The 23,767-nt window shown below is 42.6% G+C and overlaps 1 protein-coding gene across 4 annotated transcripts in view; it reads right to left on the reverse strand.

Annotated features, from left to right (window-relative positions):
- Positions 1 to 23,767, reverse strand: part of GDAP2 (ganglioside induced differentiation associated protein 2) — a 61,631-nt gene that overhangs the window by 13,536 nt on the left and 24,328 nt on the right. For all 4 annotated transcript variants that reach the window (XM_053915734.1, XM_053915733.1, XM_053915735.1 and 1 more), the window contains 5 exons: positions 22,795 to 22,951; positions 13,736 to 13,812; positions 12,932 to 13,008; positions 9,794 to 9,933; positions 8,014 to 8,068 (listed from right to left, as the gene is read on the reverse strand). In XM_053915734.1, coding sequence (XP_053771709.1) covers positions 8,014 to 8,068; positions 9,794 to 9,933; positions 12,932 to 13,008; positions 13,736 to 13,812; positions 22,795 to 22,951 — 506 coding nt within the window. The remainder of the gene's footprint in view (positions 1 to 8,013; positions 8,069 to 9,793; positions 9,934 to 12,931; positions 13,009 to 13,735; positions 13,813 to 22,794; positions 22,952 to 23,767) is intronic.

Below are 23,767 nucleotides of genomic sequence, written 5' to 3' on the forward strand. Positions count from 1 at the left end.
CTAGGTCACACAGGGAATCTTTGTGCCACCGTCTCGTACCTCAGGACCTTTCTGGACGCTGCTCTCAGCTCTGACACCTTTTCCTCGATTCTCTGCCTGGGTAACTGTCCTTCAGGGCTCAGACCAGAACTCATCTCAGTGAGGGAGCTTTCCTGACCATCCTCCACCGAAAGCTAGGAAAGGAGCTCCCTCCAAGTATTCCTGCAACACTGTGTTCACTCGTACTATCGCCTACTTAACATTCTGCGTTGCATTACCCGACTCTCTCGGTGGACTATAAACTCCCCGGTGTGGGGACGGTCTGACTCAGTGGCCGATTCACAGGGCCTCACTAATGGCCAGCATCAAAAGGAATTCCGTACGTGTTGGAAGAGTTAACAAGTGAAGGAATAAGACTTTCTGGACTTACTGTTTAGGGATGGTCTAACATTCCTTCGTTCTACAATAGAAATAAATTGTACTTCAATCTGAGACAGTTTCTTTACGTGCAAAACGAGCAAGTTAGATTTCAATGATTTTAAATGATTCTTAGTCCCAGAAGTGCATGAAAAGGCTGCCACATGCAGGCACGGGGTGGGGTGGGAATGGGACATCCAAATGGCGGAGTGGGTCGGGGAAGACCAGGCAGGGACCTTAGGCGTACGATCCTTGAAAGGGAAGGTCTCCTTTTCTGTCCCACTGTCTCCCATTAGCTCCTTCACATCCTTCAGGGGTCAGCAGGAGAAAACGACTCTAAGTAGACAGAAGCGTTTTCTGCTCAGGGAGACCCAAGAGCACTGTCTTCACCTCTTCCGTTCCAGTTTTACACAGAGCGGCTTTCCCTCTTCCCTTATGTGTGAGTTACACAGACACATTTAGCTAGGCAGACTGCAGTTCTTAGTATCCGCGATTTTAAGAACTGCAGAAAGTTGAAAATTTGAGGACTGTTGTGACAGTTTGTGAATGCTAGAAATTATTTCATGGGATGACTTACAGATATAAAGCCAAGAACACAGGATCATGAACAATATAAAGTAGGAAAAGATGGTTCACACAGTAATGGTGTACTCGGTAACCCACTAGAGCCAGAATCAACAGCGGGTTTAAATTCTCTTAGTTTGCATTCTATTAGTAAGTTTCAAAGAAGAAAAAGAGCACTGATTTATATGAGCCGTCAACTGCCACTCTGGGTGGAGTGGCCTGGAAAAGATCTGAGGAGGATGGGAATCAAAACAGCGTGATTCGATTGTTTTATTATCCCTAGATTTCAACTTGTTACAATTAGAAACACTCCATTTATAGTTTCTGATGTAGCATAAAATAACAGTGGATTTCACTACACTGCACACGGGTTTTATTCTCTCAATCCTCCCTCATTTCCCCGTCCCAAAATATCGTGGAGAGGTAACGCGATGGCTTCCACCTTACAGACCTGGTGCCCTGGCGCCCAGCCTGGCATGCGTACTGACTGCCATCTGGAGCCTTCCTGAGCCCTGACGACCAAGGCTAGGGACTCTACCGCTGAGCTTTCTGGTCATGTCCACCAACTGATGTCACATCAAGGACAGACATGTACTGACTCCAGTGTGGGGGCGGAGGGGTTAAAGTTCGATCTTAGCAAAAGTGGCTACATATTTTCAGGTTAGTACAAAGGAACACTCTTGTGATAAGCCTGAATTTGGGACAGGAGTACAAGTTTTTTCTTTTTCATTAAAAACATGAAAGTGTTCAAACATTTCTGTAGAATCGTAGAGCCACGAGTAGAATCACTCTCAGACAATATTAACGCTTTCATTACCACATTATCTTCCCGGCCCTCTGACCATCTGTTAATCCACTCCCCCTCTGTGCTGCCTTTCAAAGGAAACTGCAGACATCAGTGAACTGTCCCCAAACACAGCATTTGTATTTTTAACTGCAGTTCAGTATTTGTTCATTTTCTTTGCCTTAACATTTGCATTCAGTGAAATGCACAGATTTTAAGTGCACTTTGCTCTTCACACAAATGCACGCACTGTGGAAGCAGAACTCCTATCAAGACACAAAACATGTCTATCACCCCGGGAAGTTCCCTTGGGCCCCTCTCCCCAGAGGCAAACACTATTTTAATTTTTTTTCTACCATGGATTAGTTTTGCCGGCTTTAGAATCTCTCATAAATGGAATCCCATGGTATGACTCTTTCATATAAGGCTTCTTCCACACGCCATAATGTTTAAGATTCTTTCATGCCATTATATGTATCAGTAGTGTGTTCTCTTTTATTGCCAAGAAATATTGCACCATGAGAATATACCAGAGTTTAATTAGTTCTAATCCTATTGACGGACATCTGGGCTGTTGGAAACTAGAGCTGCTATAAACGTTCTCGTCGAGGTCTTTTTTATGTGCACATGTTTTCATTTCACTTGAATAAATACCTAGCAGTGAAGCTGCTGGGTCACGGACTAGATATATATTTAGTTTTTAAGAAACTGTCATAACATTTTTTAAAATGGTTGCATAATTTCACATTCCCACTTATAATGCAGGAGAATTCTAGCTGCTCCACATGCTGGCAATTTTGGTATTGTTGGTCTTTTAAGTTTTAGCCAATCTAGCAGTATCTCAATGTAGTATTTTAAAAAACATATAACTGGCATACAATGAACTGCACATATCGAAAGTATACAACTTGTTACAATTTGACATAGGTTAACACCCATGAAACCATTATTATAATGAAGAAACTGAAGACACCCATCACTCCCAAAGGTCCTGGTCATCCTTTGCAACTCCTCCCTCCCGCCCCTACTCCCTGTCCGCAGGTAACCACTGCTCTGCTTTCAGTAATTACACATTAGTTTGTATTCCCTAGAATTTTGTATGAATGGAATAATTTGCTACGTAAAATTTTTTGTCTGGCTTCTTTTACTCAGCATAATTATTTAGAGATTCATTCGTGTTGCTGAATATATCAATAGCTCATTCTTTTTTATTGCTGATTAGTATTCGATTATAGTTACACCGCAGTTGTATCAGCTGTCCCAGTGACGGGCACATGGGTTGTTCCAGATTTCGGCTATCAAAATAAAGCCGTATGAGCATTTGTGTGGGCGTGCTTTCATTTGTCTCGGGTAAGTGCCTAGGAGTGGAAAGGCTGGGCCACATAGCAGGTGTATGGTTAGCTCTTTAAACGAACTGCCAGAACGTGCTCCAGAGTCTCTCTGATGTTGTCTGTTCTCATCAGCGTTGCATGAGACTCTCCTCCACGCTCTCCCAGCATCTGGTATGGCTAGTCTTCGCCAGGGTAGCCATTCTAGTAGGAACCTCGCTTTGCTTTAATCTGCACTTTCCTGTTCACTAATTCTCTTGAAAACTTTTTCATGTGCTTATTTGCCATCGGTATATTTTCTTTATTGATGTGTTTATACAAACCTTTTGTCCATTTCTAAACCGAGTTGTTTCCTTACTATTGACTTTTGAGATTTCTTTATATATTTTAAAGGCAAGTCCTTTATCAGACAAATGTTTTATTAAGATTTCTCTCTCTGGCTGTGGCTTATCTTTTCATTCTTATAACTATCTTTATAAGGGCAAAGCTTCTAACTTTGATAAAGTTCAATTTTTTTTATGAACTATACTTTTGGCATTGGATCTAAGGAGTCTCTGCAAAGCTTGCTCTCCTACATTTCCCTCTATAAGTTTAACAGTTTAAGCTTTACATTTAGGTCTTTAATTCATTTTCACTGAACTGTACGTGATGCAAGCTTTGCTTCTTTTTCTCGCCATATTATACCGTCTACAAAGTCTAGTACAATAGTGAATGACGTGATGTGACAATGTTCCTTTCCCCGCAGGCAGACATCCAGTTGCTCCACTGTCGATTGCTGGACAGACCATCCTTTCCCCACTGACCTACCTCCGCCCTTTTGTCAAGAATCAGTCACCCATACAGACACACGAGACTATTCCTGGATTCTCTAGTCCTCGCCACTGATCCGTTTGTCTGTCTGTATGCCAGCGTCTCAAGGCCTTGAGAGCTACAGCTTTAGAGTAAGCTTTGAAGGCAGGTAGTGTTGGTCCTCTAGCTTTGTTTTGCTTTTTTAGATGCTTTGCATTTTGACGTGTCCATTTCTACAGAAGAGCCCTACTAACATTTTGGTTGAGACTGAACTGAGTGTATGGGTTTAGCAAGAGTTGACAATTTAACAGTATTAATTCTTCTAATCCACAAATAGAGAATAAGTCTTCATTCACTCGGGCCTCCTTTTGCATCTCTCACCAGTGTGTTCAGTGCACACAACTTCTACAGCATGTAAGTCTTTCACATCTTTTGTCATATTTACCCCTAAGAACTTAGATTTTTGATGTTAATGTGAATTATATCGCCTTTTAAATTTCAATCTGATTGCTCATTGCTAATATATAATTAGTTTTTGAATAGTGATATTAAACCCTGAAACCTGGATGAAATTTACTGATTAGTTCTAGTAGCTTTTCTGAGGATACCAGGGGGTTTTCTACATAGACGATCACGTCTTCTGTGAATAAAGACAGTTGTATTTATTCCTTTTTAAATCTAGATGCATTTTGTGTCTTTTTCTTGCCATAGTATACTGTCTACAAAGTCTAGTACAATACTGAGTGAAGTGAGGAGATAAGACATTATTGTGAAGACAGACTGAAGATCAAGCTAATCCTTCTGTTTGTCCACATTAAAGGAAACATTTCAGTAGCTACTAGCCGAACAAAAAGAAATGGATGCTGAGATTGTGGAAAGAGTCAAGTGCTACATCCTCAAGTGTTATAAATAAAACAACCCTGCTGAGCTTTAACAGAACACTGGGTAGAAAAGCTAATGATATACATTAGCTAGTAAGACCACACAATCAAAACTTAATGGAATAAAGAGAAGGAAGGTCCTTCACTTCATTGACCTCACAACCTATACTTTTCTTTGTTGGCCTGGCCAAGCAGTGCTGCTGAAGCATTTGATTAGAACTTACTGTGCTGTACTAACACTGAGGCACCAACAGGAAATTGGTAATTTTTAATTACTTAAAACACTTCAGGCCAATTGTAAAGGTGATACTTGCATGAGAAACTCAACAATAATTCTGTTGAGAAATCCCGAAGTGGAAAACATTATCTCATGGCCGTCTTCACTCATCTCTTAATCATGAAATAGGAGGACTTTTCACTACTTAATTTCTCCACAGTGCTCGAAAATAATGACTATTTCTACTGTCTTTGATGCTCTTCCCATCCACTGGCTCCCACAGCATTAGTCAAATCTTGGTTTTCCTGTTGATTTTTATGTTATTTACTTCCCAGTCCTCTTCCCTGATGCCAGGGCCCTGTCTTCAATTGTCCTCTTTGCTCTATCGAGGTCTGTCTGCGACTTTATTCATTAGCACATCTGAAAAGCTCAGTTTACGTGATGTTGACTCTCAAGTGTATTTCCCGACCTGTGATCCCTACATCTGATGCCACCTGGGAGTCACGGATGACACAGTCCTTTCTCTCATTCCTCCGTATCAACAAATCACTAAGTCCTGAGTTTTAATAACAAAATAAGTCATTTTTTTCCCTCTAAACCCCACAAATACACAGATTCTTTTTTCTTTTTGCCTAAGGCCAGGCCTTGGCAAACTTTTGCAAAGAACCCTGTAGTAAATGCTCTAGGCTTCTTACATTAACTTTGTAAGAAAACGTCACTAGGCCTGAAGACGGAGGCATGAATTGGGACAGTAATAACCACACAGAACTGACGCAATCTGGTAAGGGGTGAGGTAGGGAAAGGACCCCAGGGTGCCTCTCTGGTTTCTGGCTCAGGCACCTGGGTAGGCAGGGGTCCCGGTTACTAAGAAAGGGAATATAAAAAGCAGTTTGGGAGTGAAGGCGGGAGGAAGGAGGACGTGCTGTGGAGGCCTGTAGGACATCTAAGTGATGCTCTCTAATCAGTGTTTCAGCATGCAGGTCCAGTGCAGGAACGATGACAACAGCTCACACTGAGTGCTCAATCGGCGTCAGCTACTGTTCGAAGCACTTAACATGTTAACTTCTTCCTTCCGACAACTCTAACAAGGTGCGCACTATTCCCATTCCCATTTTATATAAGATGAAATTAAAGCACAGAGAGGCTACATAACTTGCCTGAGATGGGAAGTGGGTAACTGGTAGAGCTGGGCGGGACTGGAACCCACGTTATATCAATTTCAAGCCTGTGCTTTTAAACACTAGCCTCCACTGCCTCCCCTGACACATGCTTGGGGACTGGATATGTCCTGGAGGGCTGCTGAAGACGCAGACACGAAAAAAGATACTGAATGGAAGAAGTGGGCAGAGGACCTGGGAACACTAACACTCAAAGGCTGAGCAGAGAAAGAGGGGACAGCAAAGGAGACTGAGAAGGAGCAGCTAGAAGTAGGAGAGAAACCAGGCAAGGTAGGTTTCAAAGCAGCCAAGGCAGTGTTTTGAGGAAGAACTCATTGATGGTGGTTAAGGCTACAGGGGAACAGGTTAGACAAGAACAGAAAAGTGTCTACCGGGTTTAGTAACAGAGATGACCGGTGATTCTGGTGTGAGCAGCTTTGGCTGCCACAGTGGGATTCGAACCAGACGCAGTAATTTCAGGTGTCTGAAAAATGGAGATGGTGGGCACAGGACACAGATGACACTAAAAAACTTCAGGCTGCGGGAGGGGGACATAAGGGGACTACATGGTGATGGAAACAAATATAATAATGATAAAAAAAAATTTTGGTGGTTGTAAAGAGGAGAGACTTTAGCACATTTAAAAGTTAGTGAGTTATATCCAGAGAAGTGGGAGAGGAGAAAGAGGGTAATTGCTGAAGAGAGGTTCCTGAGGAAACAGAAATGCATCCTGGAGTTAGGAGTGCAGGCGCTGGAATTAAAATGCCTGGGTTCAAATCCTGCCTTTGCCACTTGCGCAGGGAGAGGGACGGCCCTTCGTTGAGAAGACACATTTCTGTGACGGAGAGAAAGGCGGTAATGGTGGAACAAACGGCAGGCAAGTTGGGGGTGGGAGGGAGGAGACAGGGAGCTCCTCACTGAGGTTTTCTGTGTTCTCGTTAAGACCTTCGGTTGGAGTGAGCCGCTGCTGGTGGGGGCGGTTTGGGGGAGCAGACAGCGCGCTGGGGCACTGTCAAGTGAAGTATCGCAGGACCTGCGGCAGTGAGAGCCCCGTGAGCGTGCTCGTCGGTCCCGAACCCCGTGGTTCCAGGGTTTCTCCGTCAGTGCTCAGCTACTCCACTACCGGAGTGACGAAAGCTGACTGCTGGAATGTCTCAACATTAAAACTTTTTAATGGGCAGACGTGATGAAAGGGTGACAGGTCATAGGTTATTTAGGCATGGACAAGAGTAGCTGAAATGATGGAATATGGGTTTTAGGCTGAATAGAAAAAAAAATTTAAAAAGAGATGACATTTTCAGAAGAGTACAAGGACCAAAGCACTAGATGTCTCAATGACATCAGGATGCAGGGTTAGCCAGCGGAACAGAGCTGTGAGCCGGAAGGCTACCCTCCAGCTCTCATGGGTCTCGCAAGCTAACAAATAAGGCAGAAAATTAAACAAGTAATCTGAATTAAAGACATAATGACAGAAGACTAGACCATCTTAAGGGGGTCCAATGAAGGCACACCTGCTAGTCGCAGGGTTGGTCAGGGAAGGTTTTCTATGGAAAGTAATTGTTGAGCCGAGATCTGGAGGACAAGTAAGAGCTGGCCGCAAGCAGCGGCAGGAAAGTGAATTCTGTACCAACAACACGAGCAAAGCCTGGATGAACAAAGAGCATGAAGAAGCGAAGGCTGAGAGGCCGACAGCTCGTGAGGGTCATCTACTAAGATGCCAGAATTACATGGGACCAACATCAGGACCACGCTTGAGCTCACTTAACGAGCAAGAGTAAACAAAGAAATTGGCAGTCACAATGGTGTCAGAAAGAATGAAGATGTTGAAATATATCTTAATATGCTGGCATGCAGTGCACTTAAATTCAAGATTTAGCTAAAAAGAAAAATACTGTACCTTTGAACGAAACGTTGGATGAACAAAATAAACAGCCTTCAAATTCCTCTTGTACCTGATTTAAAATTAAAAAAAGGGTCAGTGTAAGTCATGTGTAAAACCATCACCATTATGGACAATTAATTCCTTGAGTACATATATTCACAGAGGAAAAAAAAAGTTTTTAAACAGCTCTAGTTTACATATTGAATTTTACGTGAAATGTCAAAAACAATTCAGAGAACATTTCATTATTTACAGTGTCTGTTTCATAGGAGATACTGTTTTTCTTGGCTGTAACAAAGCCACCTACAGGTAGGACAAAGGAAATTCATATTTAACAAACATTTATTGTATTGTATGCCATTTTTTTACATGAGCCTAAAATCTCTGGGATCAGGTTATAAATTAAACACCAGTAAAACCACTTAAAATTATAGCAAAAATTAGAAATTAAAAGTTTCAATGACCATATTACAACAATACAGGGAGTTTCCTATGTCCCAGAAATTGTATGAAGGCTTTATACTCAATTCTCATAACAATTCTATGAACTGAGTACTAACACTGTCTCCACTTTCACCTTCCAAGGTTACCCAGGCATCAACTGGTAGAGGCAGAAACTGAACCCAGGCAGTCTGGCTCCAGAACCACACTCTCACCCACTACGCTGTCTAGCCTCTCCCAGTGTGCCTGAACTTATTCCCACAGCCTATCAGTCACCACTGGGTCACGGAAGGTCAACTGGAGAGGACTTCAGAGAAGCAGCACAAGCTCTTCATTTCACAGTGGAGCCTGCTCACAGGGAAAGAGCCGGGGAGCAGCACAGGCAGAATTACAAAGGAGTGAAGCTTCCTTATAAAACCCACATTCGGAGTAAGCCAAAAAGATGTCTACCAGGTAAGGAAAGCTTTGACATTTCTAATTAAAGATGAGGTTTAAGGGGAGGAGATCTGCAGATGAAAATTTTCCGTGATTTGCCTTCTTTGTACACTAACTGCACTGCAGGTTTGCGGTGCGAGCCGTGAGGACGTTGTGACGCTAGCAGTAATGAAACAACTACGGGGGAAGACTGCTGTTTTTATTTAGACATTCTACTAACGAGGAGAATGTTAAAGCAGAGTATTTTATCTTTGCTGTAGTGGGGTGTCTATGTATTCTGGTTAAGAGTTCCACTACCATTTCAAGAGATATATGGTTTAATGAAAATAATGTTCTGGCTCCAAGTCAGTAGCTCAGGTTCAAGTCCAAATTCTGCATTTAATGTTGTGAGACCTTGAGCAATCCGCCTCGCCTTCCCGAATGTCCATGTTTTCCCATCTTTCAAATGTAGATTATACTTACATTTATCTGCTACAGGAAGGACACTAAATTCCTATCTAACAAACAAATTTATGACGTACTTTTTCTTACATGGCGCTGGAATCCCTGGGATCGGATTATGAATGAACAAAATCACAGGCCGTTAGAGAAGTGAAATAATGTTTATAAATGCATTTTGATAAGTGTAGCACCGTATAAACGGAAGGCAGTATTTTTGTTATTTTATATATAAAGGATGGCAATGCCCCAAACGGTTTTCAAGGTGTTCAAAAGCAAACAGAAGTTCACACTGAATTTACTTAAGTGTGGTAAGGTGGAGTTAAGGAGCACCTACTATTATTAAAATATCTAAACTACGAATGGTAAAGGTCTTTGGTACATGAAATACACTTCCGCGGAGTACACAGCAATGCTTGCTCCTGCTTCCACTAGAGGAGAAAGACGCTGTGCCCCCTCCGTAACTGGCAAAATGACTCACTTGACATCAACGACATCACAGAGCTTCTTCAGGAAGTCGGAGTCCAGGTGATTGTACTCGCTGGTCAGCGTGTGGAAATACACTAACACGTATTCCTTCACAACGATGTGATCCATCACGTGGATGAAATACAAGAGAGCCTGGAGGAGAAAGAGCAGTGAAGGTAAAGATCATTCTTAACAGCAGTCTGTTTCCCAGAGGCAGGGAGAGAGGAAATATCCAGGAGATTAATCTGGTCTATGCCCCAGGCATTGCAGATGGACATTTCACTCTGATGCGCACCAGTTCTCTTTAAAAAGCTCTTCAGGAGAGTGAATCATGCCACCGCTTCATAATTCTCATGAACGCTATGGAATGATCCCTTTTTGTCTTGTTCTAAGTGATGGAGGAGAATAATCGGTCTTTATCCTCTCCAATACCTCTTCATGGACTCAAAAGAGTTCTTCAGCCAACTACCAGGTTTACTCTCTCTAGGATGACATCAAAATCACTAGACGTAGCATTGCTAGACTTTTAATCATTCTTGAATTCAATGAGAGCCTTTGCAGTCTCTGCCGAGACAGAGGCTCATGGCTCTTGTAATGAAGAATCACTATAAAAGGATATTATTGGAGGTGATGCTGCACCCGGCTCACTTGGAGGGCTCATTTTCTCAGCATCTTTCACGCTGACCTGAATGATGACAATGAGACCAGGTTCAGCCAGTGGCTGGCAATGGGCCGGGCGGCATTTGTAGGGCTTGGAAAGACTCCAGTTTAATGTGACCCAGACTGGCTAGAGAAATACTCCGCATTCACAAAGATAACGTGTAAGACAAACACAGACAAAACAGACAGGAGATATGGGCAGGGCCAGCGTGACCCGGGGTGTAGCCATCAACTCCGGTGAGGAGGAAGCTAGGAGGTAACGACTGCAAGATTACTATCAAACACCTATTTCCCAGCCCCGCCTCAGGGAGTCCTTGGCATTCACACGACTGGGTAAACCTGGATCAGGACCCAGCTGCTACCACGAGAGAGGGGGCGCTAAGAAAACACAGCATCTCTCCAACTGCTGCCTGGTCTGACCTCAAGATACAGCTCATTATTTTACATTAAATGACATTGTGAGTGTCCAGAACACCATGGAAGTGCACACTGACAGCAAGTGCAGGGACCTATGGTTTTGTTGGTATCAATCACATTATTAATAATAAGAATAAATGTTATACTGATTATTATTAACACAAAATAACCACAAGCAGAAACTTACTACTACTAAATAAATAAATAAATACATACATACATACACACACACACACATAAAAACTCAGGTGAGTTTTCCCTTTGTGTGTATGTATTTTTATTATTATATAATTTTATTTCTCCTCTTACCAGTTTGCTTTTGGTCCTTTCTATCCACTCTCCAACCCCTCCTCCCAGGACAATTAAGGTGCTTATTTTTAGCTTCAAATTCCCCATCTTTAACTTAAAGTATTTTTCATGATAAAGAAATACAGCTATGTGACAGAATAATGTAGAAAACAAATTTCCCCCAAACCATGAAATCCACTCTCAGATATGCACTTTGAGTTTTTATCTTTAATGCATTAGAACACTCGGTGCACATACAATTTCAGGTACTGCTTTTTATCGTATTGATGTCACACTGTAAACATTTCTCCACAGTACCTGCCTCTACAACCATACTTCCTAAGGGCCACAGATCATTCCACGCGTGGATGAGCCGTAATTACCTGTTATGAATTTAAGTTATAATTTTGTGCTACCAACCAGCCTGTGGGTAACATGCCAAGTTCATCTTTTGACAATTTTTTTTTAACCAGTGACCAGGATTCCATGGGCTTAGCCAGAAGCAATTATCTGCTTTTGGGCAACTGTGTTATACCTTAAAATTGTATGTAATTTTTACATTTTTATGTCCACACTTTTTTTTTTCACTATGGTTAAGAATCACATGTGATTCTGCTCCTGTGCAGTCAGTTTCTAATAAAACTGATAAACTGATGTTCTAGGAAGCTCTCCATATTTATCCTGTGACTTCAACGGTCCCTTGCCTGAGCATTCCAATCGGGGCAGTTTCAGGGCCTACGGCTGCTTCCGTACTTTGGATTATTTCCTTAGTGCAGAGTCCTGGGAATGGAATCGCTGGGTCAATGGGGGCGACCGCTTTCACTGTCAATGTGTCCTTGATCACAGTCATTTAGAAGTTCTGGCTAATTTTGGAGGCGAAAAAAGGTAAATCATTTGAATTCACTTTTTCTGGATTAATCATCATATTGAAACTTTTTATATTTTTATTTACCAGTAATACAATTTCTTCTTTTATAAATCATTTATTTCCATCCCTCCAAATGAAGGGATTATGGAATCTTGACATCTTGGGTTATCTACATCTCTGGCTTCTTCAGACAAATTCCTTCCTTCCTCCCTTGCCTTCCTCCTTTCTTTCCTCTCTCCCTTCCGCCCTCCCTCCCACTCTCTCTTTTTCCCTTTCATTTTTTAAGAAAGGCAGACTTGGATTCTTAGTACAATGATAATGCAGACCGATTCCAACCAAAAATTTGCCAGTTACATGATCTCCAAAACCAAGCAGATGCGTTTTTGGAGATCACGTTACGGCATTCCAGTATTTTTGTTTCTCCCACAGAGCAAAACCAAAGCCCTAACTTACTGAAATGATATGTGCAGATTTGCAGAACCCCAGGCTGCTACTCTGCCAGAAATGCACAATCATCTCACACCCTAAGCCCTGATTCCAAATTCACTTACTGTATTTTGCCAAGTATAATGCACACTTTTCTCCCCCTAATTTTTGAGGGGAAAATAAGGATGCACATTATACATGAGTAATACCTAAAATACCTTCTATCTATTCTTCTGTTTTATAAGTGTTACACAGAATTTCTTGTACCATACTATGTTTAAAAACAAATGCTAAAATTCCTTTATAATACAGAAAACAAATATCTAAATATAATAAACAAATTGAATGAAAAATGAAAATGAAAGATTTTCTCCCTGAAGGTCTGGGCCAGAACCGTGGGTGCGCAGCATGCAAGGGAGTGCATCACACACAGCAGATGGGGCACTTCCTTCTACACCGACATTGTCTCAGACAGAGCCTCTCACAGCTCACCTTGTCCATGTCTATCAGCGTCACGGGAATGTTCCTCCCAACGACCACCATCACCGTGCGACCGCAGTTGTCCACACCTGCAAGCAGGAGATGCAGTCAGGGCCCAGGAACTCCATTCCCACAGTGTTCTCTGTCCTGGGCACTAATCTCATACAAACAGCCTACACGAGTGTAGGAGACTGAAAACCAGAAGCACAAGGTTTGCACATTTCATCTTTGCACATTTCATTCCTTCACTGCGTGGAGAACACCGCTTCCTCGCGCTTCCTCGCTCCCCCGGGGGTTCGAACGGCCGCCCTGTTAAGACACGGCCTCTCCAGGCGCTGAGTCAGGGAGAGGCCTAGGTCAGGTTGCGGGGCAAAGGTCTTTTTTCAAATATCTTTTTGTTAAACTTACTACAACTTTTAGTAACATTGATGACCCAGGAAATATTAAATGGAACTCAAAAGGGAAAATTAATAACTATTGTCTGGAAAAAAGATACTGTAGAAACAATGGGAGTCTGAGAACTTTCAGTCTCCATTACCTATTTACGTAGTATTTGAATTTTGTGTAGCAAGTACATGGTACTTTTGAAGGCAGAAAAAAAATTTTAAAGATAAGAAAAAGAACATTAAGAAGAAGTGAAGTTGGCCAACATAGAACTACCAGCTGAAAAACGTATAAAGTTCTATCTTCATTAGTACAAAAACACTTCATTCATAGGTAAAATGGACAGGATCCGAGAGAAATGAAGTCTCTACTAGTGTGCCCGGTAGGGTCCTTAATCAGCAAAAGGGTAGGTCACCATGTCCTCAAGCTCACCTGTTTGATATAAGGCTTTCAGAGAAGCGATATCAGACAGATCCTCAGACCGTGCTTGACATAACCAGCGATTGTAACTAGAGAAATAAAACATACAATTGTAACAAACGCTTGAACGTTAAATTAGCAGTTGAGACCTGTTTTTCTCTCTCCCTGTTCCTAAAGAAGACTAATGCTGGATGACAATGAGGAAGGAGCTAAAGAGGCCTTGAAAGCATGCAGAACCTCTACCATGTATCATCGATACAATAAACACAAATGAACTGCTGGGAAGAGATGATGTTCATATGTAGGTAAGAAATCCTTTATGGTCAAAGAAAGACACTCATATAAATGCCTCAGATGCCAAGTTCTCAACCTATCACTGTTTTTAAATACTGTTACTTTCCTCTGCTAGAAACATGCAGAGAGAAAGCCTAAAGTCATAGCAGTTCTATGAAACAGATGTTCGCTCATTCAACAAAGATTTACTTATTGCGTGATTGGTATCGGCAGTATTACAGGGAAAAGACATGGCCGGTGGCCTCCAGTTTACTTTTCGGAAGATCATGTACCGGTCACATGGGAACACAAAGGAACTAGGTGAGTTTTTCCGTGAATTCCAGGCATCTTTAGTGATGGGCTAATCCAACTAGTGGTGCTCATATACCCCTATACCAGATCGCAGAGGGATGCAGTTTGTCTACGGCCGAGAGGATATCAACGCTGAAAGAGATGCAAAAGATCTCAGACGGGGGAATGGCCTGGAAAACCTCAGTTAACCTCGGAGTTACCAGCCAATCAATGGCAGAGCTGAATTCGAAGCAGCACTCAGGCCTCCGAATTTCTGGGAAGTTCAGTACTGTTTCTATTTCACACTGATTTCTTAAAATCCAAAGTGCCTCTTACCTGACTGTGAAAAAAAGCTTTCAAGGCACCTAAATGTATGAAAAGCAACCTGGAAGCATCTAGGCCACAAATGGCAACATCTCCTAATGTAAAAAAACTAAACCAGGCGAGGAGTGACTTGGGTTCTAATCCTACCACTTTTCGTGCAGCCTTAGTGTAAAATCACCTCAGTTTCCTGCAAAGTGGTGTTCATGCAGGACACCTCTTGGCTACACAGTCCAACCACACAACTACGGATATTTAATAGGAAGCCTATTACATATGGATTGTGATCAACAAGTGACATGCCCACCAGTGTCACAGAAACCGTTACTGCTTGCGCACAACACACCTGGTATGGGCGGCATCGTTCTAGTCTGCCTTTTTACGTGTGGAAGCTTACCCAGGTGTGCCAATTGAAAAGTCAAGGACAACAGCTTTAAATTTTGGTTTCAGACACAATCTGCGAGTCAAGACCCATGGGCAATGCAGTCCTTCCTGCGTGTAAGCACTACTCTGTATTTCCACTTCCACCGAGTCGCTCCCTAGGTTATTTACACCAAATCTCAACGACACTGTTTTCCAGTTGCTTCATGAGTAGGCTGCTCCACAACGAGACTGAACAGAGTAATACATCTGAAGTGTCTCCTGAGCACCACCAGCCCTGGCACAAAACATGGAACGGGAATCTGATAAGTAACTGTTAATTTCTACACTCCCCGTATTCACTGGCTCACTTTCAGAGATCTGCAGCACAAATGCGATGCCTGAATCATAGCAGGGCCTCATCTGTGTGGAATTAGATAGACATGAGTATTATTCAAGGTATTTTGGAGGCCTGGGAATAATAGTAAAAGGCCCTTGGTTTCGAAGAGCTTTAAAATTGAATATATGGGATACACATATTAGAAAGACAATTTAAAGCTGTAATAAGAATGAGACAAGCAACCCACCAGACATCCAAACACTCTCTCAATCAAGTGTGTATGGCAGGGCTGGGGGTGGAAGGGGGTGGGGGGAGCGGGCAGAGGAGCATCAAGGTCCAGGCCTGTGGTGGGACTGACTACTGGACGCCCCCCTCTTTGTAACAAACACTGGCCCAGGGCCCTATCCCTTTGTTGCAATGTCTGCTACTGGGGAACGTGTCTTGTTTCTTTATTTCCGGCAAATCTCTAGGGTAGCTCCTGACACTCAGTAGCTATGTGTTCAACGAGCTCTGAAAAAATTTTTAAACTGGAATTCAAGTGCACAAAATAGAGCTAATCACGTTTGGTGGAAAACACTCTCAGTCACTAGTATGGGCACGGTTCTCTTTAAAGAAACTAATTATTTTTAATTAATAGCACTCCAAAGCCTACCACCCAGAACAGAAGGTAGCGCCCTCCAATAAGCTCATCCTTCTCTTGCTTTCTTTTTTATGTCATTTTAAGTCGTCTATATGTACTCCCCAACAGTTTTCTGGTTGCTATTAACTATTCATAAAAGAAAAAAAGCTGATCATACTTATGTAACCTTTGGATCTTACGCTTTGACTTATTATATTACTGAGATTCATGTATATTGTTGGTTGTCAATGCTGTTCATTCATTTTGACTACTATGTATGTTATAGTGTATTTATATAGTGTATTTATACTATCCGAAAACTGCAGCTTTTTAAAATTCACTCTCCTGCTGATGGGCACTTGGGCTGTCCCCAGGTTTTTGCCACTGTGACCAGTGCTGAAATCAGCTTGTCTCGCGTCTCCTGGTTCACATGGGCAAGATTTCTCTCGGGGAGATACGCAGGGGCGGAGCCGTGTGGTTATACGGTGTGTTCAGTTTTAAGAGGTAAGGCCAAATCTCTTTCCCAAGGTATCGTAGCAATTTATTCTCCTACGAGCAAAGAGCGGAAGATCCTGTGAACCGACGTCCTCTTCCACACTCGGTGTTGGCAGGTGATGGCCAATCGGTCCGGTCTGAAATGGCACAGCATTTCCTTGGTCTCTAACGATGTGGAGACCCCGTTCACGTCCGCTGACCGTGTTTTCCTCTTCTGTGAGATCTGTTCATATCGCTTGTCCATTTCCCTATTACGCTATTTCTTCTTTTCTCACTTATTCACAAGCATTCTGTACGTATCCTTGATACTCATCACTTTCCAGTTACGTGTGTTGTCAAGTATTCCCACTCTGTAACTTGTTTTTCACTTTCTTTAACCTTCATTGCTCCACTTTCTAATGTTCTTAATTTTAATATAGTCAAAACTAGTTTTTCTTTTTTAGTCAATGCTTTTTAGAGCTTATGAAACCTGTCCTTTCTCCAAGATATGAAAGATACAAACCTATAATTTCTTCCATGAGTTTTAATTTTAAAAATTTAAGTCCTTCCCCTGGCTGGTGTGGCTCAGTGGACTGAGTGCTTGCCTGCGAACCAAGGGGTTGCCGGTTAGATTCCCAGTCAGGACACATGCCTGGGTTGTGAGCCACATCAGGCCCCCAGTAGGGGGCGTGTGAGAGGCAACCACACATTCATGTTTCTCTCTCCCTCTCTTTCTCTCTTCCTTACCTCCTGTCTAAAAATAAATAAAATCTTAAAAAAAAAATACCGAGTAAATAGTTTCTCAATAGGCTGCAATCAACTAAGGCTGGATGCTGCCGTCACAAAGCTAACACAAGGCAATTTCTTCCAGGTAATCAGCTCCCATCTACCTGCACAGTTGAATGATGAAGAAAATTTAAGCTAAATTACTCTTAGAAGAGCAATAACTAACCAATTTGTGTACAACCAATAGCCCAGGGAAAATTTTGGGTTTGGAATTAATTAGCTCTCCCTGACCTCATGCAACTAACTGTCCTACATTGGACTTGGGTAAAACTCTTGTCAAATATCCTAATTGCACCCTGTAACTTAAATACATTACTCCTGCAATGATTAGTTTAACATTTCTCCCTCTGCAGTACCCTCAGCTCCGCGAGGGCTGGGGCTGTGCCTGTCTCGCATGCTCCTTTACTACACTTCTGGCACAGCACTTAGCACGTTAGTAAGAGCTCAATAAATATTTAAACATGAGTGAGATAAAGTTTTTACTGTGAGAAATGATGGAAGAGTTGTAGGCAACTGGATCTTATGCCAACCAAGTAACACTCAAAAAAGAAAAAGGGTTACTATAAAATAACTTAAGAGTTTTAAAAGCTGCACCTTTTGAAAAAAATAGACCGCTTCCTAATTTTTGTAAGGAAGCTAACTTCTACCATATGATACGCCCAAATTAGTGTCACAACTTAATAGAAGACTTGGAAATGCTAATAAGTAATTAAACAATATGTCTACTTTTTTTCAGATGTTAAAAATAATTATGTCCCCAAGACACTGATGTTGCAAGGCAATGCTATGAAAGGAATGATCTGACGCAGCCCATCCACGGGAACTTGTTTTGTTCGACGAAGAACCGAAGGCTCTCAAAAAGACACCACTCACTGAAGACTGACTGACTGCCTCAGAAACGAATGCGTCGTTGGCTCAAGCTGACCAACGAACATCATCAGCAGAAACCAGATTCTTTTATGTAGATAAAAGCCTGATTGAAAAAGACTAGGAGAAATAAATTTCAGAAAGTACGGCCTGCAGCCTTAAACATCCACCACGTGGCAGAGCAGGCAGGGCTTACAGCTCGGTTGCACCATAAGCTACTGAAGAACTAGCCATTACTTCTCAACCTTTTCGGTCTCTGGACCCTTTTATGTTTATATCACTTATGTCCCCCAATATTTACCATGTTAGAAATAAAGACAGAAATTTCAAAAAGTTATTATTCATTTTAAAACAGTAAAAACCAATTAAGCAAACATAAGTTATGCAGAACTCTAGGGAGAAGGGGTGCCCTTTTGCACTTTTGCACATTAATTCGTGCCGGAGTCCCACATGTGCTTCTGCATTCAATCCACTGTGACATCACGTGTGAAGCAGCCTCTGGAAAACTCCACTGAACACCGTGAGAATGACAACTAAAAAGGGCAAATAACTCAGTAACATTGAAAAAACAGCTGTGGTCTCCCAGCCTCCGAGAGGGTCTGACTCCCTGGCTCGCACTCCTGAGCTGCTCTTCCTACTGTGAAGTCTGCCGCGACGCAGAGGCCTTTGATCACACAGACACTGGCCACGTGGCTGGGGAATCTGAAAATCGTTCCATTCAGAAGTTGCTTATCACGCAAGGGACGTGCATGGCGGGGCACCCAGCCGTTTCTTGGCTCAGGCTTTGGGAGACAGGCCGGCTCGTCCCCAGGCCTGCAAACGCGTGCTGACTGGATACACACACCAGCCTGACCGCTGCTCAGAGCATATGCCCGACATCTGTCCATGGTGTGGTCACTCATGCATTTCCAGAAGACAGGGACTACCTTATGTATCTCTGTATGTTTCAGGATCTAGAATACTGCCTTGGACAGAGTAAATAAATATCTAGTGCTTTCAACTGTGTAACAAACTCGAATCCCAACACCAAGGCCCTTGACTGGGAAGGACAATGCTTAGACGCTGCTTTCCTGTTCCTTCCTAGAACCTACCCCTTTGCTGAGGACGCCTTTCCAGCAAGCATGGACTCAATGAATACAGACTCCTTTTAACACTTGCTTGAACTTGTAATTATTTTTAAATTTTCTGCATTAAAAGGAGAGACACAGACAGATGAATACTCAGCCAGTTCAAACACAAAGTTAAAAAATTCCTGTACCACGCGTGGAAAAATGAAAAAGTTATGCAGGGTGTGTGTGTGTGGCAGAGGCGGGGGCGGGGGGGGGGGGCCTGATTTCAGAAAGGTGGTAACAACTCAGCTCTTGGTTTATGAAAACAAGTATCTCTAGTTCTTTCCCAACATCCCCACCGCTGGTTCAGGGCAGTGGGCTGAGGACCGCGGTGGGAAGGTGAGGCGTGCGGCAGGCGCCACCTGGAAGGCTCTTCCTCAGTGAGCCCTGACTCTGGGCAGCAACTGATCCCCTGCTCTTGGGGATCGACTGGCTCTTGGTGAAGGGAGAAGCTCAAACTAGACCAGTGACTCAGGACACGAAAAGAATCACCTAAGAAACTTTAGAAGAAAGGTTCTGAGCCCTTCCCACAGAGGTTCTAGTTCAGGAAATTTGGCGTTGGGCCTACGCATTTTAAGCAAGCACTCCAGAGACTCTGATGCTCAGAGACTGTGCCCCCCTTGGGAGCCCTGCACCAGATGATTCCCAGAATGCCTTTCAGTTCTGAAGTACTGGGGAGAGACCACACCCCAGTGTTTCTCAAAGTGGGGTCCGTGGTGCTGAGCCTTTCTCCAGGGGGTTGCGAGGTGGAAACTACTTTCATGATAATACTGAAACACCCCTTGCCTTCTCCACTGGGTGGGCGTCTGCACTGACAGTGCAGCAGCAGCAGCCGCGGGGGAAGCTGTGGGTGCTTCACAGGAGTCGGGGCGCAGGCCCCGTGGGCGAGCAGTCACGGGGCCCTGCGCTGCCAAAAGAGGCGCAGAACAAAAACGCCAGTTCCTTTTAAGAATGTCTTTGATGAGGGGGTAAGAATTATTAATTTTATTAAATCAACCCTTGGGAACACATCTGTTTACTATTAATGTGTCACAAAATGGGAAAACACATGAAGGACTTCGGCTTACTGAAGTGTGAAGTCTTCTGGAAGGAAAGCTCTACGGGGCTGACTTGCAAGCGGAACTAGTTGTTTTTTTTCACGAATCATTGTTTTTCTTCAAATAACGACTGGCAGACAAAGTGTGGTGTGTCCACACAAGGAGCTGGCAGATGATTTGTCAAAAATGAATAAACCGACCCTGGCACCTCAAGAATAAAAACCTAACAGCATTTATTGACAATGGTAAAACTTGAGCTTTAAAAAAACATAATTTTGGAAAATTTGTCTCTATTGCCAGAAGCTTACAGTGCCTAATAGTTAAAGACTTTTCTGATGATATCAGTGGTGATATTAACAAATATAATCTTTGCTATTGTGTAGTAAAAGGTGTTAATATTTGGAAGATCTGATTAATTCAGTGAATCACTACTTTTCAAAAGACCAATGCATCATGTTATAAATTTCATGCTCTAAATTCCTATTATAAAATCCATTCAAAGTGCAAGATTGAACAACACATTTTAATATAACAAAATACAAAAACTCATGATTTAAGACTACACATTACAACTAAACTTTAAGGAACTATTTATCAAGCTATAGTGGAATATCAAAGAATAATATCCCCAATTATTTGAAAAGGCTATTGAAATACTCTTCTCTTTGCCAATTATATATCTGAGGTCAATTTTCTTTATGAACTTCACCCAAAAGAACTTATTGCTGTAGTTTGAATGCTAGCACAAGAATCCAGCTGTCTTCTACTAAGCCAAATATTGCAAATTTGCAAAAAATGTAAAACAGTGCCAGTCTTCTCCCTAATTTAAAAAAAGTTATGTTTCATATAAACATGATGGGTTATTTTTCAGTGAATTAATAAAGAATCTCTCATATGACAAATACTGGTAGCTATAAATAATCCAGGTGAACAAAAGCTCTCTGGGGCCCTGAGACCAAACAGTTTGAGATCTACTGCCCTAGACCAAAAGGGGTACCCACATCTAGCAGAGCATGAATCACGGTGTGAAAAAGCTTTAAAATATGCGTCGATATCACAGTCCCAATCATGTGAGAGATGGCCCAATCACTGCACTTAATTTTTTTCCCTCTCTCAAGGACATTTTTTTCATTGCGTTTAGAGAGAGGAAAGAAGAGACAGAAACATCAATGAGAGAGAGAAGCATTGATTGGTTGCCTCCTATATGTGCCCAGACCAGGGATCACAAGCCCAGCTGGAGATCAAACCCATAACCTAGCTATGAGCCCTGACTGGGCATCGAACCCGCAAACTCTCGGTTATGCGATGATGCTCCAACCAGCTGAACCACACCCGCCAGGGCCCCAGTCACTGTGTTTAAACAACAGTGTTTGCCAGATGATTGTTACACATGGCCAGGTTTAGAAATCACTGAAACTGCATTTGAGAGTGTGATTGCCTTTGGAAAATCTGTTTATTGGTGCCCCCTAGTGGCTACTTTGCTTTTGTTTATAAAAATTAAATCATTATAAAGTGAAGACCAGGAACTCAGGAGACATGAAATTCTAACTCTAAGGGATTCCAGAGATCACCTAGTCCAACTCCACTGTGTAGACGGAGACTGACAACAGCCACACACCCTTAAACACAGTGGGTAAGTGCTAGGCTTTGGTTAAGCAGTCTGAAAAAGCATAGAGGAGGGGGCATCTATTCCATCTGTTCCAACTTGTCTCCAGCGTGGCAAGTTTCTAGAAGCCATTCCTTCTGAGCTGAAACCTGGACAATACACAGGAATCGAAGGATGAGAGTATTCTAGTGCAAAGATGCCAAGTAGCAAAACTCAAAGGTAAAAGTGACCACAATTTGCTCAGTACTGAAGAGAATAGCAGTGACCAATTTGAAGAGCTTGCTGAGCACCAGGTGCTGTGCTAATAAGCTTGTGACATCATCTCATCTAACGTTCACAATCGTGTGAGATGTGGTCCCCTCAACCAACCCAACGAGGTAAGGGATGATACTGACCATTTATAGTTCATGAATTTTTCCTTCCTTTAAAATTTTTTTGTAAAGCAGCTAGGTTTCCAAGAACCATGGATCCTTGGGAAAAAGCTTACTCGTAAGTAAGTACAAAAGCTGCTTTTGCTTATGTTTCAGAAAGGATTTACTCAGACTTGCTTTAGAAAATGCCTGAAAGAAATGGAATGGCTCTGTAAGGCCCTTTGGATAAACTGAGGAGAAATAAAGCTCTTTTAAATTTAATTAAACTGGAGATTATGTTTTAATTATGAACATAGTAAAGCTAGGTGAAAACTTTGTAAGTCTGCCCTTTCCCAGTTTCAAGTTTTGCAACAGAGCCTCACCCAGAAATGCTACAATTGTAGGAGAAGGAGCAGGAGCTCTGCAATCAGAAATGCGTCAGAACACCAGCTTCAGCACATTCAACTGTGACCCCTGATAAATTAACTCTGAATTTCCACACCTGCAAAACGGGGACAGTATCGTCCTCATGGGACGGTCACGAGGAATAAATGGGAACATGTTATATACACAGACCATTCAGCAGATGCAGGCACTTTCCTCTCCTGTGCCTTTCGGGCCAGAGGGGTTTGCCTTACTTTCTCTGATGCTGCTTCTGCAGGGCTGCCTCTGACAACTGTCCCTGAAGGATCAGTCTTCTCTGCTTATCAATATCTCCTTCCATTCGAGCAAAAGCATGAGAGCCAATGAAAGAGAGATCAACTCCCAAGCCTTCATCCTCCTCTTCTTGGTCGTCTGCAACAGAAACACCATCAATACAGCGAGAGCTTAGGACAACACTTGACAGTGAAGGTACAAATAGGTTGTGAACGCGCAGCAGGGACGACTGTGAGCCAACCCAAAAGGGGACTAAGGCCATATTTCGAGAACGAAAGTGAGATCGGATTTAGGCATTTGAAGAACGGAAATGATGAAGCAAACCAACACATGTCTGGGGTGACTTATCCAGAACTGTCTAAGGAGGGAGCACCTGATTGGTCGGTACATAAACATCAGCCCCAAAGTCAGGTAACTGTGAGGAAGGCAGGATGGACGTGGACTGCAGGGTATAACCCCAATCACAAGGAATGTGCGAATTCTGATCCAGCATCCTAGTTCTCAACACAGGTCATGCCTCCATGCTGGTCCGTAACAATGACAGTTCTCACAGGAGTAAGTAAGTTCACTTTCTGATTTATCCCTATGGTCACTCATGGATCATGCCGTACTTAGTGTGTGCCCCACTGCCTTACCAGATCTGTTAAAATAATTTTTTTTTTTAAGCAAAACAAACAAAACCCCTGGGACCACCGGAGGCCTGAAAGCTCAGCCTGGAGGGCCACCCAGCTGGGACTGCCTCACACCTGCTTCACTGCTCCAGGCCCTGACACGCCCACAGCTTAGAAGAGTCTGCTTTTATTAAAAAATATCCATGAATCTTCTTTCAATCCCGCAAGTAAAGCTGACTTTACATCTATTTTTAGCAAAGTTAACATTCTAATGAAAGTATGTATGAACACCAGGGCTTGTATCTATGAAGTGACGATATTTCCCGAGATTCAGATGCAAATA

The sequence above is a fragment of the Desmodus rotundus genome, chromosome 12 (genome assembly GCF_022682495.2).
Source record: "Desmodus rotundus isolate HL8 chromosome 12, HLdesRot8A.1, whole genome shotgun sequence".
In the NCBI taxonomy this organism is placed as follows: Eukaryota; Metazoa; Chordata; class Mammalia; order Chiroptera; family Phyllostomidae; genus Desmodus; species Desmodus rotundus.